This window comes from Salvelinus alpinus, chromosome 1 (assembly GCF_045679555.1).
Source record: "Salvelinus alpinus chromosome 1, SLU_Salpinus.1, whole genome shotgun sequence".
Taxonomy (NCBI): domain Eukaryota; kingdom Metazoa; phylum Chordata; class Actinopteri; order Salmoniformes; family Salmonidae; genus Salvelinus; species Salvelinus alpinus.
In genome coordinates, this window is record NC_092086.1 from 10,797,639 (window position 1) to 10,819,132 (window position 21,494).

Genomic DNA, 21,494 nt, shown 5'->3' on the forward strand with positions numbered 1-21,494 from the left:
GCATTGTGACGCAGAACAATGAGCTGGGAATAGAATCTTCAGAAGGAGAGTTGGTGCCACGGTGCTCAATACAACTAATAGGAGCTGGCAGGGTAATAAATGACCCAAAATAAGGTCTGTTTTTTCACAATTAGCTCACAACTAGGGACATATGGTAATGTTATGAAAATGGGCTCCATGGCGGATGCAATGAACTAGTTATCAGGGGAAAAAAGTAATGTGTCCAGCCTTGAGGCACCCCGAAAATAATATTAAAACGTTCGGTCCTTGGATACAGAGGGGTTAAACACTAAAGTTACCGTCCATCTAGTGAAGAGAGGAGAACCGGACAGAGGTAGCCAGCATCCGTCAACGAGAGAGGGAGAAGCCCTCAACGGGATTTAACAGGTGGAAGAAACAACCGGGGAGCTCCATTGGTCCACAAGAAATGCAGACAGCCGGAAATGATGTAGTGGTAGCTATGGTAACTAGGATGCTGCTGGTATAGTAGCTAGCTAGCTTACCTAGCTGTACCGACTAACTTGGCGAGCTAGCAGGTCTTTCGGCTGACCCTCGTCTCGAGGATGATGACGAATCCAGTGAACCACAAAATGAAACAATGATAGAGAGTGAAAAGGATCTGGCTACACTCATACTGTCCCTGACTGTAAAGCAAAAAGCAAATTGAACAATAGACTTCGCCGTCTCAACACTGTAGGGAACTCTGAGATCTGGGACCATATCCACAAAACGTCTCAAAGTAGAAAATTGGTCGTATAAGTGCTGAGAATAAAGACATTTTACACTTATGGGTATACATTAAAGCTATGCATGAAGTCTCTAGTCCCACCTAGTCGGCAGATATTTAGGACACCTCGTGAGCTGTCTTAAGTAGTTAACTTCTTGCTAATCCAGCCGCTGTGTCAGATTTCAAAAAGGCTTTACGGCAAAAGTATACCATGCGATTATCTGAGGACAGCGCCCTGCATACAAAAGCATACAATCATTTTCCAGCCAAGTAGAGGAGTTCCGAAAGTCAGAAATAGCGATAAAATTAATCACTTACCTTTGATGATCTTCATATGGTTGCACTCACAAGACTCCATGTTACACAATAAATGTTTGTTTTTTTCGATAAAGTCCTTCTTTATATCCCCCCCAAAAATTCAATACAAAGGAAAAAGAAGAGGTCTCGCTCCCGGTCTCGCTCCCAGTCACGCGCGAAAAAAGCTCTAGTTCATTCGACCCGACCACTCATGAAATGCTGTCATTCTTCTTCATTTCTCAGAATACAATCCTGAAACATTATCTAAGGACTGTTGACATCTAGTGGAAACCATAGGAACTGCAATCTGGGTCCTATCCACGTATATGGTCGATAGGCTTTCAATGGAAAAACACTCACATCAAAAGAATCACACTTCCTGGATGGATTTTCCTCAGGTTTTCGCCTGCCATATCAGTGTTTTATTATTTAAACAGTTATTTGAACCGTTTTGGAAACTTTAGAGTGTTTTCAATCCAATACTACCATGCATATGCATATCCTAGCTTCAGGCCTGAGCAACAGGCAGTTTACTTTGGGCACGCTTTTCATCCAAACTTTTCAATACTGCCCTCGTTCCCTTAAAGGGTCAGGTAACCCAGTTGTGATGCCTGGCGCCATCAAACGTTAAGCATTTGAACCATATTTGTTTTCAGAAAAAGGTATACAATCAAAACAAAACACATGTCCTGTTTTTCAAGATGTGACTGATTTAAACAGCCTGAATACTTTTTTTAATGAAGAAATTACACTCTTTTGATGACTTGTTGTTTCTTAATGGCTGCTGGGTAATTTGATATGTATCGAAATGTTCGTTTGTAGGCATCGAATTGAGCGAATGCTGCGCAGGTTCACTGAGTTACAAACCAAATGGACAGGTCTAGATCATTGATTTGTAGATCTGACGCAGTTGCTACCTCAGATTATGAGCCGAGCAAATGTCACGAATAAGTCATGTAGTACCCGCAGAAGGCCAAGAGAGCTATAAAACCCATACTGTTTTTTGCCTAACAAACCCTAAACCTAACAATCAATCAAATGTATTTATAAAGCCCTTTTTACATCAGCAGATGTCACAAAATGCTATACAGAAACTCTAACCCTATGTGTAACCTATTTTAGCCTTAACCCCTAACCCTTAACCCTAATTCTAGGGCCCTTTCATGATATTTATTATTGCAAGGCAGAACACTTGATAAACAAGCCAAATTAGTTATTTTTTTTCAAATGTGTCTTGAACTGGGTGACCTGGAAACCTCTATGTGAAAGTCCAGCAATTGGCTTGGGATAGGTGGGGCAGGTTAGATACTGATCTAAGGAATTAACAGCAATGTCTGTAGGTGAATTAATAACTTTTAATTGCTAAATATTTCCAATAGATGGCAGCATAAGACCACAAAGTGTCAGTTACAGGCTACAAGCAGCAATATGATTGACATAAAATAGCATACAACCACAGACTATATGTCCCATGATTTTCTAAAATGGTCACTCATTACTTTAGTTAGCTATATATCTAGTATTAGGGCTGTGTTGCTTTTGGGAGAGTCACTATTTAGTGACTATAGCAGGTATTGAACACCGGGTAAATAATCACTAGTCAGAGCCTCAACCTCAGTAAACATTCATTATTGAAAAAATCATCTTTAATCTGATATTGCGAGTAAACAACCTCGGAATAGAAAAGACAAGAATGCATCTTCCAGCCCACCAATAAATTACATAATTCAACCCTCCCGGTTAGTAAATTTACCTCAACATGTCCCTGGAGAAGGCAGAGTGACAACACAAGCTTTTTAGTGGGGATGAGTTGACTACTTGCTCAAGAAGGCAGAGCAGCTTGATGCTGGTCGATTAATTTTACAATGAATGTACTATGAAAATACGTTTTTCTCTACCAGAGACGACTGAATTAATGTTCAGGATTATTGATAATCGTTATATTAATGAAGTATAATTTCAAACATGAGCATTAAAACAGGTAATAATAAACATGAATCATCATTATATTACTTCACAGGAATCTGTTAAATGCTTTTTTCAGTCCTTCCTCTTGCGTTAGCAGTGACGGACGGGACAGGAAGAAGCACACAGGAGTTTTCCTGTGAGGGTAGTGGTGGTGTATCCAGGGAGAAAACTGAACTCATCTCCTGAAATATAATTTGTTGTCTTATGTTGCCATCTATTGAAATTATGTAGCAACTGCAGTAGTACTGAATAATGTGTAATTCCTTACTAAAGTAGTAATTATATAACATTTTCTAGTTCATTTCACCACTTTCAACTATAAAATAACCATTTATAGCATAGCAAACAATGAAACTGACATCAACCAAAAACACCATACATTTAGTTCATTATTTTTTTTAATTAACTATTTATTTAGATGGGTGACATTATCTGCCAAAATAACAGCCCTGTAGACAAAGAAGAGCTCTCCAGTAGGAACCAAAATATTCAAAGGACATTTTCTCACAAGTGAGGTTACAAGTTAATCAACGTTCAAAGCAGAATTACTTTCTCAATATCCCTCAACTGTGGTGTCTGTTAAACCATTTTCTAGCTCTGAGTCTCTACTTTTATCCAATGTAAAAAACACTATTTCAAATTTTGCCATATAAGACTAAATTGAGCCGTACGGTAACGTTTGAATGTATAAAACCTAGCAGTACTACTGATTTCTCTGAGAGTGAGGCAGATATATATTATTTAGCAAATGATATAAACCACCGTACCCTCTCCGCTGTGCAATCTTGTTTCCGAGCTGGTCACAGGTGCACCTCAGCCACGTTCAAGATACTAAACGATATCATAACCGCCATCGATTAAAGACAGTACTGTGCAGCCGTCTTCATCCACCTGGCCAAGGCTTTTGTCTCTGTCAATCACCGTATTCTTATTGGCAGACTCAACAGCCTTGGTTTCTCAATTGACTGCCTCGCCTGGTTCACCAACTACTTCTCAGATAGAGTTCAGTGTGTCAAATCGAAGGGCCTGTTGTCCGGACCTCTGGCAGTCTCTATGGGGGTACCACAGGGTTCAATTCTCGGGCCGAGTCTTTTCTCTGTATATATCAACGATGTCGCTCTTCTCTGTATACATCAATGATGTCGCTCTTGCTGCTGGTGATTCCCTGATCCACCTCTATGCAGATGACACCATTCTGTATACATGCCCTTCTAAGGACACTGTGTTAACTAACCTCCAAACAAGCTTCAATGCCATACAACATTCCTTCCGTGGCCTCCAACTGCTCTTAAACGCTCATAAAACTAAATGCATGCTTTTCAACCGATCGCTGCCCGCACCCGCCCGCCCGCCTAGCATCAATACTTTGGACAGTTCTGACTTAGAATATGTGGACAACTACAAATACCTAGGTGTCTGGCTAGACTGTAAACTCTCCTTCCAGACTCATATTAAGCATCTCCAATCCAAAATTTAATCTAGAATCGGCTTCCTATTTCGCAACAAAGCCTCCTTCACTCACGCTGCCAAACATACCCTCGTAAAACTGACTATCCTACCGATCCTCGACTTCGGCGATGTCATTTACAAAATGTTCTCCAACACTCTACTCAGCAAACTGGATGCAGTCTATCACAGTGCCATCCGTTTTGTCACCAAAGCCCCATATACCACCCACCACTGCGACCTGTATGCTCTCGTCGGCTGGCCCTCGCTACATATTTGTCACCAGACCCACTGGCTCCAGGTCAACTATAAGTCTTTGCTAGGTAAAGCTCCGTCTTATCTCAGCTCACTGGTCACCATAACAACACCCACCTGCAGCACGCGATCCAGCAGGTATATCTCACTGGTCATCCCCAAAGCGAACACTTCCTTTGGCCACCTTTCCTTCCAGTTCTCTGCTGCCAATGACTGGAACGAATTACAAAAATCGCCGAAGTTGGAGACTTATGTCTCCCTCATTAACTTTAATATCAGCTATCTGAGCAGCTTACCGATCACTACAGATATACACAGCCCATCAGTAAATCACTGCAGTTTTAATTTGCTAAATTGTAATTACTTCGCTACTATGGCCTATTTATTGTGTTACCTCCTCATGCCATTTCCACACACTGTATATAGACTTTTCTATTGTATTATTGACTGTACGTCTGTTTACTCCATGTGTAACTATGTGTTGTTGTTTGTGTCGCACTGCTTTGCTTTATCTTGGTCAGGTCGCAGTTGTAAATGAGAACTTGTTCTCAACTGGCCTACCTGGTTAAATAAAGGAGAAATAAAATAATAAAATAACATTTTCTAGTCTCTAATTTTATCCAATGTAAAAAACACAATTTCATATTTTGCTCCATGAGAATCGAGCCGTTCGGTCACATTTGAGAGTGAGGTAGATATATAGCATTTAGGTAGATATATAGCATTTAGGTAGATATACAGCATTTAGGTAGATATATAGCATTTAGGTAGATATATAGCATTTAGGTAGATATATAGCATTTAGGTAGATATATAGCATTTAGGTAGATATATAGCATTTAGGTAGATATATAGCATTTAGGTAGATATATAGCATTTAGGTAGATATATAGCATTTAGGTAGATATATAGCATTTAGGTAGATATATAGCATTTAGGTAGATATATAGCATTTAGGTAGATATATAGCATTTAGGTAGATATATAGCATTTAGGTAGATATATAGCATTTAGGTAGATATATAGCATTTTGCAATTTTTTCCCCATTTTTTTCCTGAAATGAAACCATCAAGTGATAGATTTTAAACAAATACATGTATGTTATTGAACAACCCCATGCCATGATTAGATAGTGGAAAAACACACCAATCTCTTTTATATTTTCTTTATTAAACAATAACATTTCATTTACCAACATTTCTGAAAATGGATATATAGCGTTTTGGAATGAAACTCTTCTTATGTTTCCCCATCTGAGCTCAGAGTAGATGAGAGATGTAATGTTTGTCTCTGTTGTGTTGAAGACCAATCAAGCAGGAGAGACCAGCCTCCCCTGTACCCAGCTGTGTGTCCATGAAGAGTGACAAGTCTATGATGCAGCCTATAAACTTTAGAGAGGGAGACTTTTCTACTGAACAAAGGTAAGAAGAACTCATGGGTCATGGTCAGTGAGTTAAACAACACTGTCTCTAGTCATTTCTCCTCTCCCATTTTCCCATTTATTTTTGTTGTTTTCATAATCCATAGGCTAATCCTTTTGTCCATTTTCATAGTCCTAAAACAATATTAAACAAACACCCTCTGTGTGTGTGTTGTGTGTGTGTGTGTGTGTGTGTGCACTCCCTGGATGAGGAGATGTAATCTCTATCCTGATTGACTAGTCACTTTTACACTTACCTACATGTGGATATTACCTCAATTACCTCAACTACCTGGTACCCCTGCACATTGACTCAGTACTGGTACGCCTTATAGACTCATTATTACCTCAACTACCTGGTACCCCTGCACATTGACTCAGTACTGGTACTCCTTATAGTCTCATTATTACCTCAACTACCTGGTACCCCTGCACATTGACTCAGTACTGGTACTCCTTATAGCCTCATTATTACCTCAACTACCTGGTACCCTTACACATTGACTCAGTACTGGTACTCCTTACAGTCTCATTATTACCTCAACTACCTGGTACCCTGCACATTGACTCAGTACTGGTACTCCTTATAGTCTCATTATTACCTCAACTACCTGGTACCCTGCACATTGACTCAGTACTGGTACTCCTTATAGTCTCATTATTACCTCAACTACCTGGTACCCCTGCACATTGACTCAGTACTGGTACTCCTTATAGTCTCATTATAACCACAACTACCTGGTACCCCTGCACATTGACTCAGTACTGGTACTCCTTATAGTCTCATTATTACCTCAACTACCTGGTACCCTTGCACATTGACTCAGTACTGGTACTCCTTATAGTCTCATTATTACCTCAACTACCTGGTACCCCTGCATATTGACTCAGTACTGGTACTCCTTATAGTGTCATTATTACCTCAACTACCTGGTACCCTGCACATTGACTCAGTACTGGTACTCCTTATAGTCTCATTATTACCTCAACTACCTGGTACCCCTGCACATTGACTCAGTACTGGTACTCCTTATAGTCTCATTATTACCTCAACTACCTGGTACCCCTGCACATTGACTCAGTACTGGTACTCCTTATAGTCTCATTATTACCTCAACAACCTGGTACCCCTGCACATTGACTCAGTACTGGTACTCCTTATAGTCTCATTATAACCACAACTACCTGGTACCCCTGCACATTGACTCAGTACTGGTACTCCTTATAGTCTCATTATTACCTCAACTACCTGGTACCCCTGCACATTGACTCAGTACTGGTTCTCCTTATATTCTCATTATTACCTCAACTACCTGGTACCCCTGCACATTGACTCAGTACTGGTACTCCTTATAGTCTCATTATTACCTCAACTACCTGGTACCCCTGCACATTGACTCAGTACTGATACTCCTTATAGTCTCATTATTACCTCAACTACCTGGTACCCCTGCACATTGACTCAGTACTGGTACTCCTTATAGTCTCATTACTACCTCAACTACCTGGTACCCCTGCACATTGACTCAGTACTGGTACTCCTTATAGTCTCATTATTACCTCAACTACCTGGTACCCCTGCACATTGACTCAGTACTGATACTCCTTATAGTCACATTATTACCTCAACTACCTGGTACCCCTGCACATTGACTCAGTACTGGTAGTCCTTATAGTCTCATTATTACCTCAACTACCTGGTACCCTGCACATTGACTCAGTACTGGTACTCCTTATAGTCTCATTATTACCTCACCTACCTGGTACCCCTGCACATTGACTCAGTACTGGTACTCCTTATAGTCTCATTATTACCTCAACTACCTGGTACCCCTGCACATTGACTCAGTACTGGTACTCCTTATAGTCTCATTATTACCTCAACTACCTGGTACCCCTGCACATTGACTCAGTACTGGTACTCCTTATAGTCTCATTATTACCTCAACTACCTGGTGCCCCTGCACATTGACTCAGTACTGTTACTCCTTATAGTCTCATTATTACCTCAACTACCTGGTACCCCTGCACATTGACTCAGTACTGGTACTCCTTATAGTCTCATTATTACCTCAACTACCTGGTACCCCTGCACATTGACTCAGTACTGGTACTCCTTCTGGTCTCATTATTACCTCAACTACCTGGTACCCCTGCACATTGACTCAGTACTGGTACTCCTTATAGTCTCATTATAACCACAACTACCTGGTACCCCTGCACATTGACTCAGTACTGGTACTCCTTATAGTCTCATTATTACCTCAACTACCTGGTACCCCTGCACATTGACTCAGTACTGGTACTCCTTATAGTCTCATTATAACCACAACTACCTGGTACCCCTGCATATTGACTCAGTACTGGTACTCCTTATAGCCTCCTTATTACCTCAACTACCTGGTACCCCTGTACATTGACTCAGTACTGGTACTCCTTATAGTCTCATTATTACCTCAACTACCTGGTACCCCTGCACATTGACTCAGTACTGGTACTCCTTATAGTCTCATTATTACCTCAACTACCTGGTACCCCTGCACATTGACTCAGTACTGGTACTCCTTAAAGCCTCATTATTACCTCAACTACCTGGTACCCCTGCACATTGACTCAGTACTGGTACTCCTTATAGTCTCATTATTACCTCAACTACCTGGTACCCCTGGACATTGACTCAGTACTGGTACTCCTTATAGCCTCATTATTACCTCAACTACCTGGTATCCCTGCACATTGACTCAGTACTGGTACTCCTTATAGTCTCATTATTACCTCAACTACCTGGTACCCCTGCACATTGACTCAGTACTGGTACTCCTTATAGTCTCATTATTACCTCAACTACCTGGTACCCCTGCACATTGACTCAGTACTGATACTCCTTATAGTCTCATTATTACCTCAACTACCTGGTACCCCTGCACATTGACTCAGTACTGGTACTCCTTATAGTCTCATTATTACCTCAACTACCTGGTACCCCTGCACATTGACTCAGTACTGGTACTCCTTATAGTCTCATTATTACCTCAACTACCTGGTACCCCTGCACATTGACTCAGTACTGATACTCCTTATAGTCACATTATTACCTCAACTACCTGGTACCCCTGCACATTGACTCAGTACTGGTACTCCTTATAGTCTCATTATTACCTCAACTACCTGGTACCCTGCACATTGACTCAGTACTGGTAGTCCTTATAGTCTCATTATTACCTCAACTACCTGGTACCCTGCACATTGACTCAGTACTGGTACTCCTTATAGTCTCATTATTACCTCACCTACCTGGTACCCCTGCACATTGACTCAGTACTGGTACTCCTTATAGTCTCATTATTACCTCAACTACCTGGTACCCCTGCACATTGACTCAGTACTGGTACTCCTTATAGTCTCATTATTACCTCAACTACCTGGTACCCCTGCACATTGACTCAGTACTGGTACTCCTTATAGTCTCATTATTACCTCAACTACCTGGTGCCCCTGCACATTGACTCAGTACTGTTACTCCTTATAGTCTCATTATTACCTCAACTACCTGGTACCCCTGCACATTGACTCAGTACTGGTACTCCTTATAGTCTCATTATTACCTCAACTACCTGGTACCCCTGCACATTGACTCAGTACTGGTACTCCTTATAGTCTCATTATAACCACAACTACCTGGTACCCCTGCACATTGACTCAGTACTGGTACTCCTTATAGTCTCATTATTACCTCAACTACCTGGTACCCCTGCACATTGACTCAGTACTGGTACTCCTTATAGTCTCATTATAACCACAACTACCTGGTACCCCTGCATATTGACTCAGTACTGGTACTCCTTATAGCCTCCTTATTACCTCAACTACCTGGTACCCCTGTACATTGACTCAGTACTGGTACTCCTTATAGTCTCATTATTACCTCAACTACCTGGTACCCCTGCACATTGACTCAGTACTGGTACTCCTTATAGTCTCATTATTACCTCAACTACCTGGTACCCCTGCACATTGACTCAGTACTGGTACTCCTTAAAGCCTCATTATTACCTCAACTACCTGGTACCCCTGCACATTGACTCAGTACTGGTACTCCTTATAGTCTCATTATTACCTCAACTACCTGGTACCCCTGCACATTGACTCAGTACTGATACTCCTTATAGTCACATTATTACCTCAACTACCTGGTACCCCTGCACATTGACTCAGTACTGGTACTCCTTATAGTCTCATTATTACCTCAACTACCTGGTACCCTGCACATTGACTCAGTACTGGTAGTCCTTATAGTCTCATTATTACCTCAACTACCTGGTACCCTGCACATTGACTCAGTACTGGTACTCCTTATAGTCTCATTATTACCTCACCTACCTGGTACCCCTGCACATTGACTCAGTACTGGTACTCCTTATAGTCTCATTATTACCTCAACTACCTGGTACCCCTGCACATTGACTCAGTACTGGTACTCCTTATAGTCTCATTATTACCTCAACTACCTGGTACCCCTGCACATTGACTCAGTACTGGTACTCCTTATAGTCTCATTATTACCTCAACTACCTGGTGCCCCTGCACATTGACTCAGTACTGTTACTCCTTATAGTCTCATTATTACCTCAACTACCTGGTACCCCTGCACATTGACTCAGTACTGGTACTCCTTATAGTCTCATTATTACCTCAACTACCTGGTACCCCTGCACATTGACTCAGTACTGGTACTCCTTATAGTCTCATTATAACCACAACTACCTGGTACCCCTGCACATTGACTCAGTACTGGTACTCCTTATAGTCTCATTATTACCTCAACTACCTGGTACCCCTGCACATTGACTCAGTACTGGTACTCCTTATAGTCTCATTATAACCACAACTACCTGGTACCCCTGCATATTGACTCAGTACTGGTACTCCTTATAGCCTCCTTATTACCTCAACTACCTGGTACCCCTGTACATTGACTCAGTACTGGTACTCCTTATAGTCTCATTATTACCTCAACTACCTGGTACCCCTGCACATTGACTCAGTACTGGTACTCCTTATAGTCTCATTATTACCTCAACTACCTGGTACCCCTGCACATTGACTCAGTACTGGTACTCCTTAAAGCCTCATTATTACCTCAACTACCTGGTACCCCTGCACATTGACTCAGTACTGGTACTCCTTATAGTCTCATTATTACCTCAACTACCTGGTACCCCTGCACATTGACTCAGTACTGGTACTCCTTATAGCCTCATTATTACCTCAACTACCTGGTATCCCTGCACATTGACTCAGTACTGGTACTCCTTATAGTCTCATTATTACCTCAACTACCTGGTACCCCTGCACATTGACTCAGTACTGGTACTCCTTATAGTCTCATTATTACCTCAACTACCTGGTACCCCTGCACATTGACTCAGTACTGATACTCCTTATAGTCTCATTATTACCTCAACTACCTGGTACCCCTGCACATTGACTCAGTACTGGTACTCCTTATAGTCTCATTATTACCTCAACTACCTGGTACCCCTGCACATTGACTCAGTACTGGTACTCCTTATAGTCTCATTATTACCTCAACTACCTGGTACCCCTGCACATTGACTCAGTACTGATACTCCTTATAGTCACATTATTACCTCAACTACCTGGTACCCCTGCACATTGACTCAGTACTGGTACTCCTTATAGTCTCATTATTACCTCAACTACCTGGTACCCTGCACATTGACTCAGTACTGGTACTCCTTATAGTCTCATTATTACCTCACCTACCTGGTACCCCTGCACATTGACTCAGTACTGGTACTCCTTATAGTCTCATTATTACCTCAACTACCTGGTACCCCTGCACATTGACTCAGTACTGGTACTCCTTATAGTCTCATTATTACCTCAACTACCTGGTACCCCTGCACATTGACTCAGTACTGGTACTCCTTATAGTCTCATTATTACCTCAACTACCTGGTACCCCTGCACATTGACTCAGTACTGGTACTCCTTATAGCCTCATTATTACCTCAACTACCTGGTACCCCTGCACATTGACTCAGTACTGGTTCTCCTTATAGTCTCATTATTACCTCAACTACCTGGTACCCCTGCACATTGACTCAGTACTGGTACTCCTTATAGTCTCATTATTACCTCAACTACCTGGTACCCCTGCACATTGACTCAGTACTGGTACTCCTTATAGCCACATTTTTACCTCAACTACCTGGTACCCCTGCACATTGACTCAGTACTGGTACTCCTTATAGCCACATTATTACCTCAACTACCTGGTACCCCTGCACATTGACTCAGTACTGGTAATCCTTATAGTCTCATTATTACCTCAACTACCTGGTACCCCTGCACATTGACTCAGTACTGGTACTCCTTATAGTCTCATTATTACCTCAACTACCTGGTGCCCCTGCACATTGACTCAGTACTGGTACTCCTTCTGGTCTCATTATTACCTCAACTACCTGGTACCCCTGCACATTGACTCAGTACTGGTACTCCTTATAGTCTCATTATAACCACAACTACCTGGTACCCCTGCACATTGACTCAGTACTGGTACTCCTTATAGCCTCATTATTACCTCAACTACCTGGTACCCCTGCACATTGACTCAGTACTGGTACTCCTTATAGTCTCATTATTACCTCAACTACCTGGTACCCTGCACATTGACTCAGTACTGGTACTCCTTATATCCACATTATTACCTCAACTACCTGGTACCCCTGCACATTGACACAGTACTGGTACTCCTTATAGCCTCATTATTACCTCAACTACCTGGTACCCCTGCACATTGACTCAGTACTGGTACTCCTTATAGTCTCATTATTACCTCAACTACCTGGTACCCTGCACATTGACTCAGTACTGGTACTCCTTATAGTCTCATTATTACCTCAACTACCTGGTACCCCTGCACATTGACTCAGTACTGATACTCCTTATAGTCTCATTATTACCTCAACTACCTGGTACCCCTGCACATTGACTCAGTACTGGTACTCCTTATAGTCTCATTATTACCTCAACTACCTGGTACCCCTGCACATTGACTCAGTACTGGTACTCCTTATAGTCTCATTATTACCTCAACTACCTGGTACCCCTGCACATTGACTCAGTACTGATACTCCTTATAGTCACATTATTACCTCAACTACCTGGTACCCCTGCACATTGACTCAGTACTGGTACTCCTTATAGTCTCATTATTACCTCAACTACCTGGTACCCTGCACATTGACTCAGTACTGGTACTCCTTATAGTCTCATTATTACCTCACCTACCTGGTACCCCTGCACATTGACTCAGTACTGGTACTCCTTATAGTCTCATTATTACCTCAACTACCTGGTACCCCTGCACATTGACTCAGTACTGGTACTCCTTATAGTCTCATTATTACCTCAACTACCTGGTACCGCTGCACATTGACTCAGTACTGGTACTCCTTATAGTCTCATTATTACCTCAACTACCTGGTACCCCTGCACATTGACTCAGTACTGGTACTCCTTATAGTCTCATTATTACCTCAACTACCTGGTACCCCTGCACATTGACTCAGTACTGGTTCTCCTTATAGACTCATTATTACCTCAACTACCTGGTACCCCTGCACATTGACTCAGTACTGGTACTCCTTATAGTCTCATTATTACCTCAACTACCTGGTACCCCTGCACATTGACTCAGTACTGGTACTCCTTATAGCCACATTTTTACCTCAACTACCTGGTACCCCTGCACATTGACTCAGTACTGGTACTCCTTATAGCCACATTATTACCTCAACTACCTGGTACCCCTGCACATTGACTCAGTACTGGTAATCCTTATAGTCTCATTATTACCTCAACTACCTGGTACCCCTGCACATTGACTCAGTACTGGTACTCCTTATAGTCTCATTATTACCTCAACTACCTGGTATCCCTGCACATTGACTCAGTACTGGTACTCCTTCTGGTCTCATTATTACCTCAACTACCTGGTACCCCTGCACATTGACTCAGTACTGGTACTCCTTATAGTCTCATTATAACCACAACTACCTGGTACCCCTGCACATTGACTCAGTACTGGTACTCCTTATAGCCTCATTATTACCTCAACTACCTGGTACCCCTGCACATTGACTCAGTACTGGTACTCCTTATAGTCTCATTATTACCTCAACTACCTGGTACCCTGCACATTGACTCAGTACTGGTACTCCTTATATCCACATTATTACCTCAACTACCTGGTACCCCTGCACATTGACACAGTACTGGTACTCCTTATAGCCACATTATTACCTCAACTACCTGGTACCCCTGCACATTGACTCAGTACTGGTACTCCTTATAGTCTCATTATTACCACAACTACCTGGTACCCCTGCACATTGACTCAGTACTGGTACTCCTTATAGTCTCATTATTACCTCAACTACATGGTACCCCTGCACATTGACTCAGTACTGGTAATCCTTATAGTCTCATTATTACCTCAACTACCTGGTACCCCTGCACATTGACTCAGTACTGGTACTCCTTATAGTCAAATTATTACCTCAACTACCTGGTGCCCCTGCACATTGACTCAGTACTGGTACTCCTTCTGGTCTCATTATTACCTCAACTACCTGGTACCCCTGCACATTGACTCAGTACTGGTACTCCTTATAGTCTCATTATAACCACAACTACCTGGTACCCCTGCACATTGACTCAGTACTGGTACTCCTTATAGCCTCATTATTACCTCAACTACCTGGTACCCCTGCACATTGACTCAGTACTGGTACTCCTTATAGTCTCATTATTACCTCAACTACCTGGTACCCTGCACATTGACTCAGTACTGGTACTCCTTATATCCACATTATTACCTCAACTACCTGGTACCCCTGCACATTGACTCAGTACTGGTACTCCTTATAGCCACATTATTACCTCAACTACCTGGTACCCCTGCACATTGACTCAGTACTGGTACTCCTTATAGTCTCATTATTACCACAACTACCTGGTACCCCTGCACATTGACTCAGTACTGGTACTCCTTATAGTCTCATTATTACCTCAACTACCTGGTACCCCTGCACATTGACTCAGTACTGGTACTCCTTATAGTCACATTATTACCTCAACTACCTGATACCCTGCACATTGACTCAGTACTGGTACTCCTTATAGCCACATTATTACCTCAACTACCTGGTACCCCTGCACATTGACTCAGTACTGGTACTCCTTATAGTCTCATTATTACCTCAACTACCTGGTACCCTGCACATTGACTCAGTACTGGTACTCCTTATAGCCACATTATTACCTCAACTACCTGGTACCCCTGCACATTGACTCAGTACTGGTACTCCTTATAGTCTCATTATTACCTCAACTACCTGGTACCCCTGCACATTGACTCAGTACTGGTACTCCTTATAGTCTCATTATTACCTCAACTACCTGGTACCCCTGCACATTGACTCAGTACTGGTACTCCTTATAGTCTCATTATTACCTCAACAACCTGGTACCCCTGCACATTGACTCAGTACTGGTACTCCTTATAGTCTCATTATAACCACAACTACCTGGTACCCCTGCACATTGACTCAGTACTGGTACTCCTTATAGTCTCATTATTACCTCAACTACCTGGTACTCCTGCACATTGACTCAGTACTGGTACTCCTCATAGCCTCATTATTACCTCAACTACCTGGTACCCCTGCACATTGACTCAGTACTGGTACTCCTTATAGTCTCATTATTACCTCAACTACCTGGTACCCCTGCACATTGACTCAGTACTGGTACTCCTTATAGTCTCATTATTACCTCAACTACCTGATACCCCTGCACATTGACTCAGTACTGGTTCTCCTTATAGTCTCATTATTACCTCAACTACCTGGTACCCCTGCACATTGACTCAGTACTGGTACTCCTTATAGTCTCATTATTACCTCAACTACCTGGTACACCTGCACATTGACTCAGTACTGATACTCCTTATAGTCTCATTATTACCTCAACTACCTGGTACCCCTGCACATTGACTCAGTACTGGTACTCCTTATAGTCTCATTATTACCTCAACTACCTGGTACCCCTGCACATTGACTCAGTACTGGTACTCCTTATAGTCTCATTATTACCTCAACTACCTGGTACCCCTGCACATTGACTCAGTACTGGTACTCCTTATAGTCTCATTATAACCACAACTACCTGGTACCCCTGCACATTGACTCAGTACTGGTACTCCTTATAGCCTCCTTATTACCTCAACTACCTGGTACCCCTGCACATTGACTCAGTACTGGTACTCCTTATAGTCTCATTATTACCTCAACTACCTGGTACCCTGCACATTGACTCAGTACTGGTACTCCTTATAGCCACATTATTACCTCAACTACCTGGTACCCCTGCATATTGACTCAGTACTGGTACTCCTTATAGCCACATTATTACCTCAACTACCTGGTACCCTGCACATTGACTCAGTACTGGTACTCCTTATAGTCTCATTATTACCTCAACTACCTGGTACCCTGCACATTGACTCAGTACTGGTTCTCCTTATAGTCTCATTATTACCTCAACTACCTGGTACCCCTGCACATTGACTCAGTACTGATACTCCTTATAGTCTCATTATTACCTCAACTACCTGGTACCCCTGCACATTGACTCAGTACTGGTACTCCTTATAGTCTCATTATTACCTCAACTACCTGGTACCCCTGCACATTGACTCAGTACTGGTACTCCTTATAGTCTCATTATTACCTCACCTACCTGGTACCCCTGCACATTGACTCAGTACTGGTACTCCTTATAGTCTCATTATTACCTCAACTACCTGGTACCCCTGCACATTGACTCAGTACTGGTACTCCTTATAGTCTCATTATTACCTCAACTACCTGGTACCCCTGCACATTGACTCAGTACTGGTACTCCTTATAGTCTCATTATTACCTCAACTACCTGGTACCCCTGCACATTGACTCAGTACTGGTACTCCTTATAGCCTCATTATTACCTAAACTTCCTGGTACCCCTGCACATTGACTCAGTACTGGTACTCCTTATAGTCTCATTATTACCTCAACTACCTGGTACCCCTGCACATTGACTCAGTACTGGTACTCCTTATAGCCTCATTATTACCTAAACTACCTGGTACCCCTGCGCATTGACTCAGTACTGGTTCTCATTATAGTCTCATTATTACCTCAACTACCTGGTACCCCTGCACATTGACTCAGTACTGGTACTCCTTATAGTCTCATTATTACCTCAACTACCTGGTACCCCTGCACATTGACTCAGTACTGGTACTCCTTATAGCCACATTATTACCTCAACTACCTGGTACCCTGCACATTGACTCAGTACTGGTACTCCTTATAGCCACATTATTACCTCAACTACCTGGTACCCCTGGACATTGACTCAGTACTGGTACTCCTTATAGTCTCATTATTACCTCAACTCCCTGGTACCCTGAACATTGACTCAGTACTGGTACTCCTTATAGTCTCATTATTACCTCAACTACCTGGTACCCCTGCACATTGACTCAGTACTGGTACTCCTTATAGCCTCATTATTACCTAAACTACCTGGTACCCCTGCACATTGACTCAGTACTGGTACTCCTTATAGCCACATTATTACCTCAACTACCTGGTACCCTGCACATTGACTCAGTACTGGTACTCCTTATAGCCACATTATTACCTCAACTACCTGGTACCCCTGGACATTGACTCAGTACTGGTACTCCTTATAGTCTCATTATTACCTCAACTCCCTGGTACCCTGCACATTGACTCAGTACTGGTACTCCTTATAGCCACATTATTACCTCAACTACCTGATACCCCTGCACATTGACTCAGTACTGGTTCTCCTTATAGTCTCATTATTACCTCAACTACCTGGTACCCCTGCACATTGACTCAGTACTGGTACTCCTTATAGTCTCATTATTACCTCAACTACCTGGTACACCTGCACATTGACTCAGTACTGATACTCCTTATAGTCTCATTATTACCTCAACTACCTGGTACCCCTGCACATTGACTCAGTACTGGTACTCCTTATAGTCTCATTATTACCTCAACTACCTGGTACCCCTGCACATTGACTCAGTACTGGTACTCCTTATAGTCTCATTATTACCTCAACTACCTGGTACCCCTGCACATTGACTCAGTACTGGTACTCCTTATAGTCTCATTATAACCACAACTACCTGGTACCCCTGCACATTGACTCAGTACTGGTACTCCTTATAGCCTCCTTATTACCTCAACTACCTGGTACCCCTGCACATTGACTCAGTACTGGTACTCCTTATAGTCTCATTATTACCTCAACTACCTGGTACCCTGCACATTGACTCAGTACTGGTACTCCTTATAGCCACATTATTACCTCAACTACCTGGTACCCCTGCATATTGACTCAGTACTGGTACTCCTTATAGCCACATTATTACCTCAACTACCTGGTACCCTGCACATTGACTCAGTACTGGTACTCCTTATAGTCTCATTATTACCTCAACTACCTGGTACCCTGCACATTGACTCAGTACTGGTTCTCCTTATAGTCTCATTATTACCTCAACTACCTGGTACCCCTGCACATTGACTCAGTACTGATACTCCTTATAGTCTCATTATTACCTCAACTACCTGGTACCCCTGCACATTGACTCAGTACTGGTACTCCTTATAGTCTCATTATTACCTCAACTACCTGGTACCCTGCACATTGACTCAGTACTGGTACTCCTTATAGTCTCATTATTACCTCACCTACCTGGTACCCCTGCACATTGACTCAGTACTGGTACTCCTTATAGTCTCATTATTACCTCAACTACCTGGTACCCCTGCACATTGACTCAGTACTGGTACTCCTTATAGTCTCAATATTACCTCAACTACCTGGTACCCCTGCACATTGACTCAGTACTGGTACTCCTTATAGTCTCATTATTACCTCAACTACCTGGTACCCCTGCACATTGACTCAGTACTGGTACTCCTTATAGCCTCATTATTACCTAAACTACCTGGTACCCCTGCACATTGACTCAGTACTGGTACTCCTTATAGTCTCATTATTACCTCAACTACCTGGTACCCCTGCACATTGACTCAGTACTGGTACTCCTTATAGCCTCATTATTACCTAAACTACCTGGTACCCCTGCGCATTGACTCAGTACTGGTTCTCATTATAGTCTCATTATTACCTCAACTACCTGGTACCCCTGCACATTGACTCAGTACTGGTACTCCTTATAGTCTCATTATTACCTCAACTACCTGGTACCCCTGCACATTGACTCAGTACTGGTACTCCTTATAGCCACATTATTACCTCAACTACCTGGTACCCTGCACATTGACTCAGTACTGGTACTCCTTATAGCCACATTATTACCTCAACTACCTGGTACCCCTGGACATTGACTCAGTACTGGTACTCCTTATAGTCTCATTATTACCTCAACTCCCTGGTACCCTGCACATTGACTCAGTACTGGTACTCCTTATAGTCTCATTATTACCTCAACTACCTGGTACCCCTGCACATTGACTCAGTACTGGTACTCCTTATAGCCTCATTATTACCTAAACTACCTGGTACCCCTGCACATTGACTCAGTACTGGTACTCCTTATAGCCACATTATTACCTCAACTACCTGGTACCCTGCACATTGACTCAGTACTGGTACTCCTTATAGCCACATTATTACCTCAACTACCTGGTACCCCTGGACATTGACTCAGTACTGGTACTCCTTATAGTCTCATTATTACCTCAACTCCCTGGTACCCTGCACATTGACTCAGTACTGGTACTCCTTATAGCCACATTATTACCTCAACTACCTGGTACCCTGCACATTGACTCAGTACTGGTACTCCTTATAGTCTCATTATTACCTCAACTACCTGGTACCCTGCACATTGACTCAGTACTGGTTCTCCTTATAGTCTCATTATTACCTCAACTACCTGGTACCCCTGCACATTGACTCAGTACTGATACTCCTTATAGTCTCATTATTACCTCAACTACCTGGTACCCCTGCACATTGACTCAGTACTGGTACTCCTTATAGTCTCATTATTACCTCAACTCCCTGGTACCCTGCACATTGACTCAGTACTGGTACTCCTTATAGCCACATTATTACCTCAACTACCTGGTACCCCTGCACATTGACTCAGTACTGGTACTCCTTATAGTCTCATTTATACCTCAACTACCTGGTACCCTGCACATTGACTCAGTACTGGTACTCCTTATAGCCACATTATTACCTCAACTACCTGGTACCCCTGCACATTGACTCAGTACTGGTAATCCTTATAGTCTCATTATTACCTCAACTACCTGGTACCCCTGCACATTGACTCAGTACTGGTACTCCTTAAAGCCTCATTATTACCTCAACTACCTGGTACCCCTGCACATTGACTCAGTACTGGTACTCCGTATAGCCACATTATTACCTCAACTACCTGGTACCCCTGGACATTGACTCAGTACTGGTACTCCTTATAGTCTCATTATTACCTCAACTCCCTGGTACCCCTGGACATTGACTCAGTACTGGTACTCCTTATAGTCTCATTATTACCTCAACTCCCTGGTACCCTGCACATTGACTCAGTACTGGTACTCCTTATAGTCTCATTATTACCTCAACTACCTGGTACCCTGCACATTGACTCAGTACTGGTACTCCTTATAGTCTCATTATTACCTGAACTACCTGGTTCCCCTGCACATTGACTCAGTACTGGTTCTCCTTATAGCCACATTATTACCTCAACTACCTGGTACCCCTGCACATTGACTCAGTACTGGTACTCCTTATAGTCTCATTTATACCTCAACTACCTGGTACCCTGCACATTGACTCAGTACTGGTACTCCTTATAGCCACATTATTACCTCAACTACCTGGTACCCCTGCACATTGACTCAGTACTGGTAATCCTTATAGTCTCATTATTACCTCAACTACCTGGTACCCCTGCACATTGACTCAGTACTGGTACTCCTTAAAGCCTCATTATTACCTCAACTACCTGGTACCCCTGCACATTGACTCAGTACTGGTACTCCGTATAGTCTCATTATTACCTCAACTACCTGGTACCCCTGCACATTGACTCAGTACTGGTACTCCTTATAGTCTCATTATTACCTCAACTCCCTGGTACCCTGCACATTGACTCAGTACTGGTACTCCTTATAGTCTCATTATTACCTCAACTACCTGGTACCCTGCACATTGACTCA

At 42.6% G+C, this 21,494-nt stretch overlaps 2 protein-coding genes across 5 annotated transcripts in view; one reads left to right on the top strand and one right to left on the bottom strand.

The window, feature by feature from the left end:
* The window catches only part of LOC139583060 (NACHT, LRR and PYD domains-containing protein 12-like), a 175,406-nt gene that overhangs the window by 121,270 nt on the left and 32,642 nt on the right, over positions 1 to 21,494 (bottom strand). The gene's annotated exons all lie outside the window — the stretch shown is intronic.
* The window catches only part of LOC139583688 (NLR family CARD domain-containing protein 3-like), a 672,088-nt gene that overhangs the window by 5,420 nt on the left and 645,174 nt on the right, over positions 1 to 21,494 (top strand). For all 4 annotated transcript variants that reach the window (XM_071326905.1, XM_071326078.1, XM_071415422.1 and 1 more), the window contains exon 3: positions 5,999 to 6,115. In XM_071326905.1, coding sequence (XP_071183006.1) covers positions 5,999 to 6,115 — 117 coding nt within the window. The remainder of the gene's footprint in view (positions 1 to 5,998; positions 6,116 to 21,494) is intronic.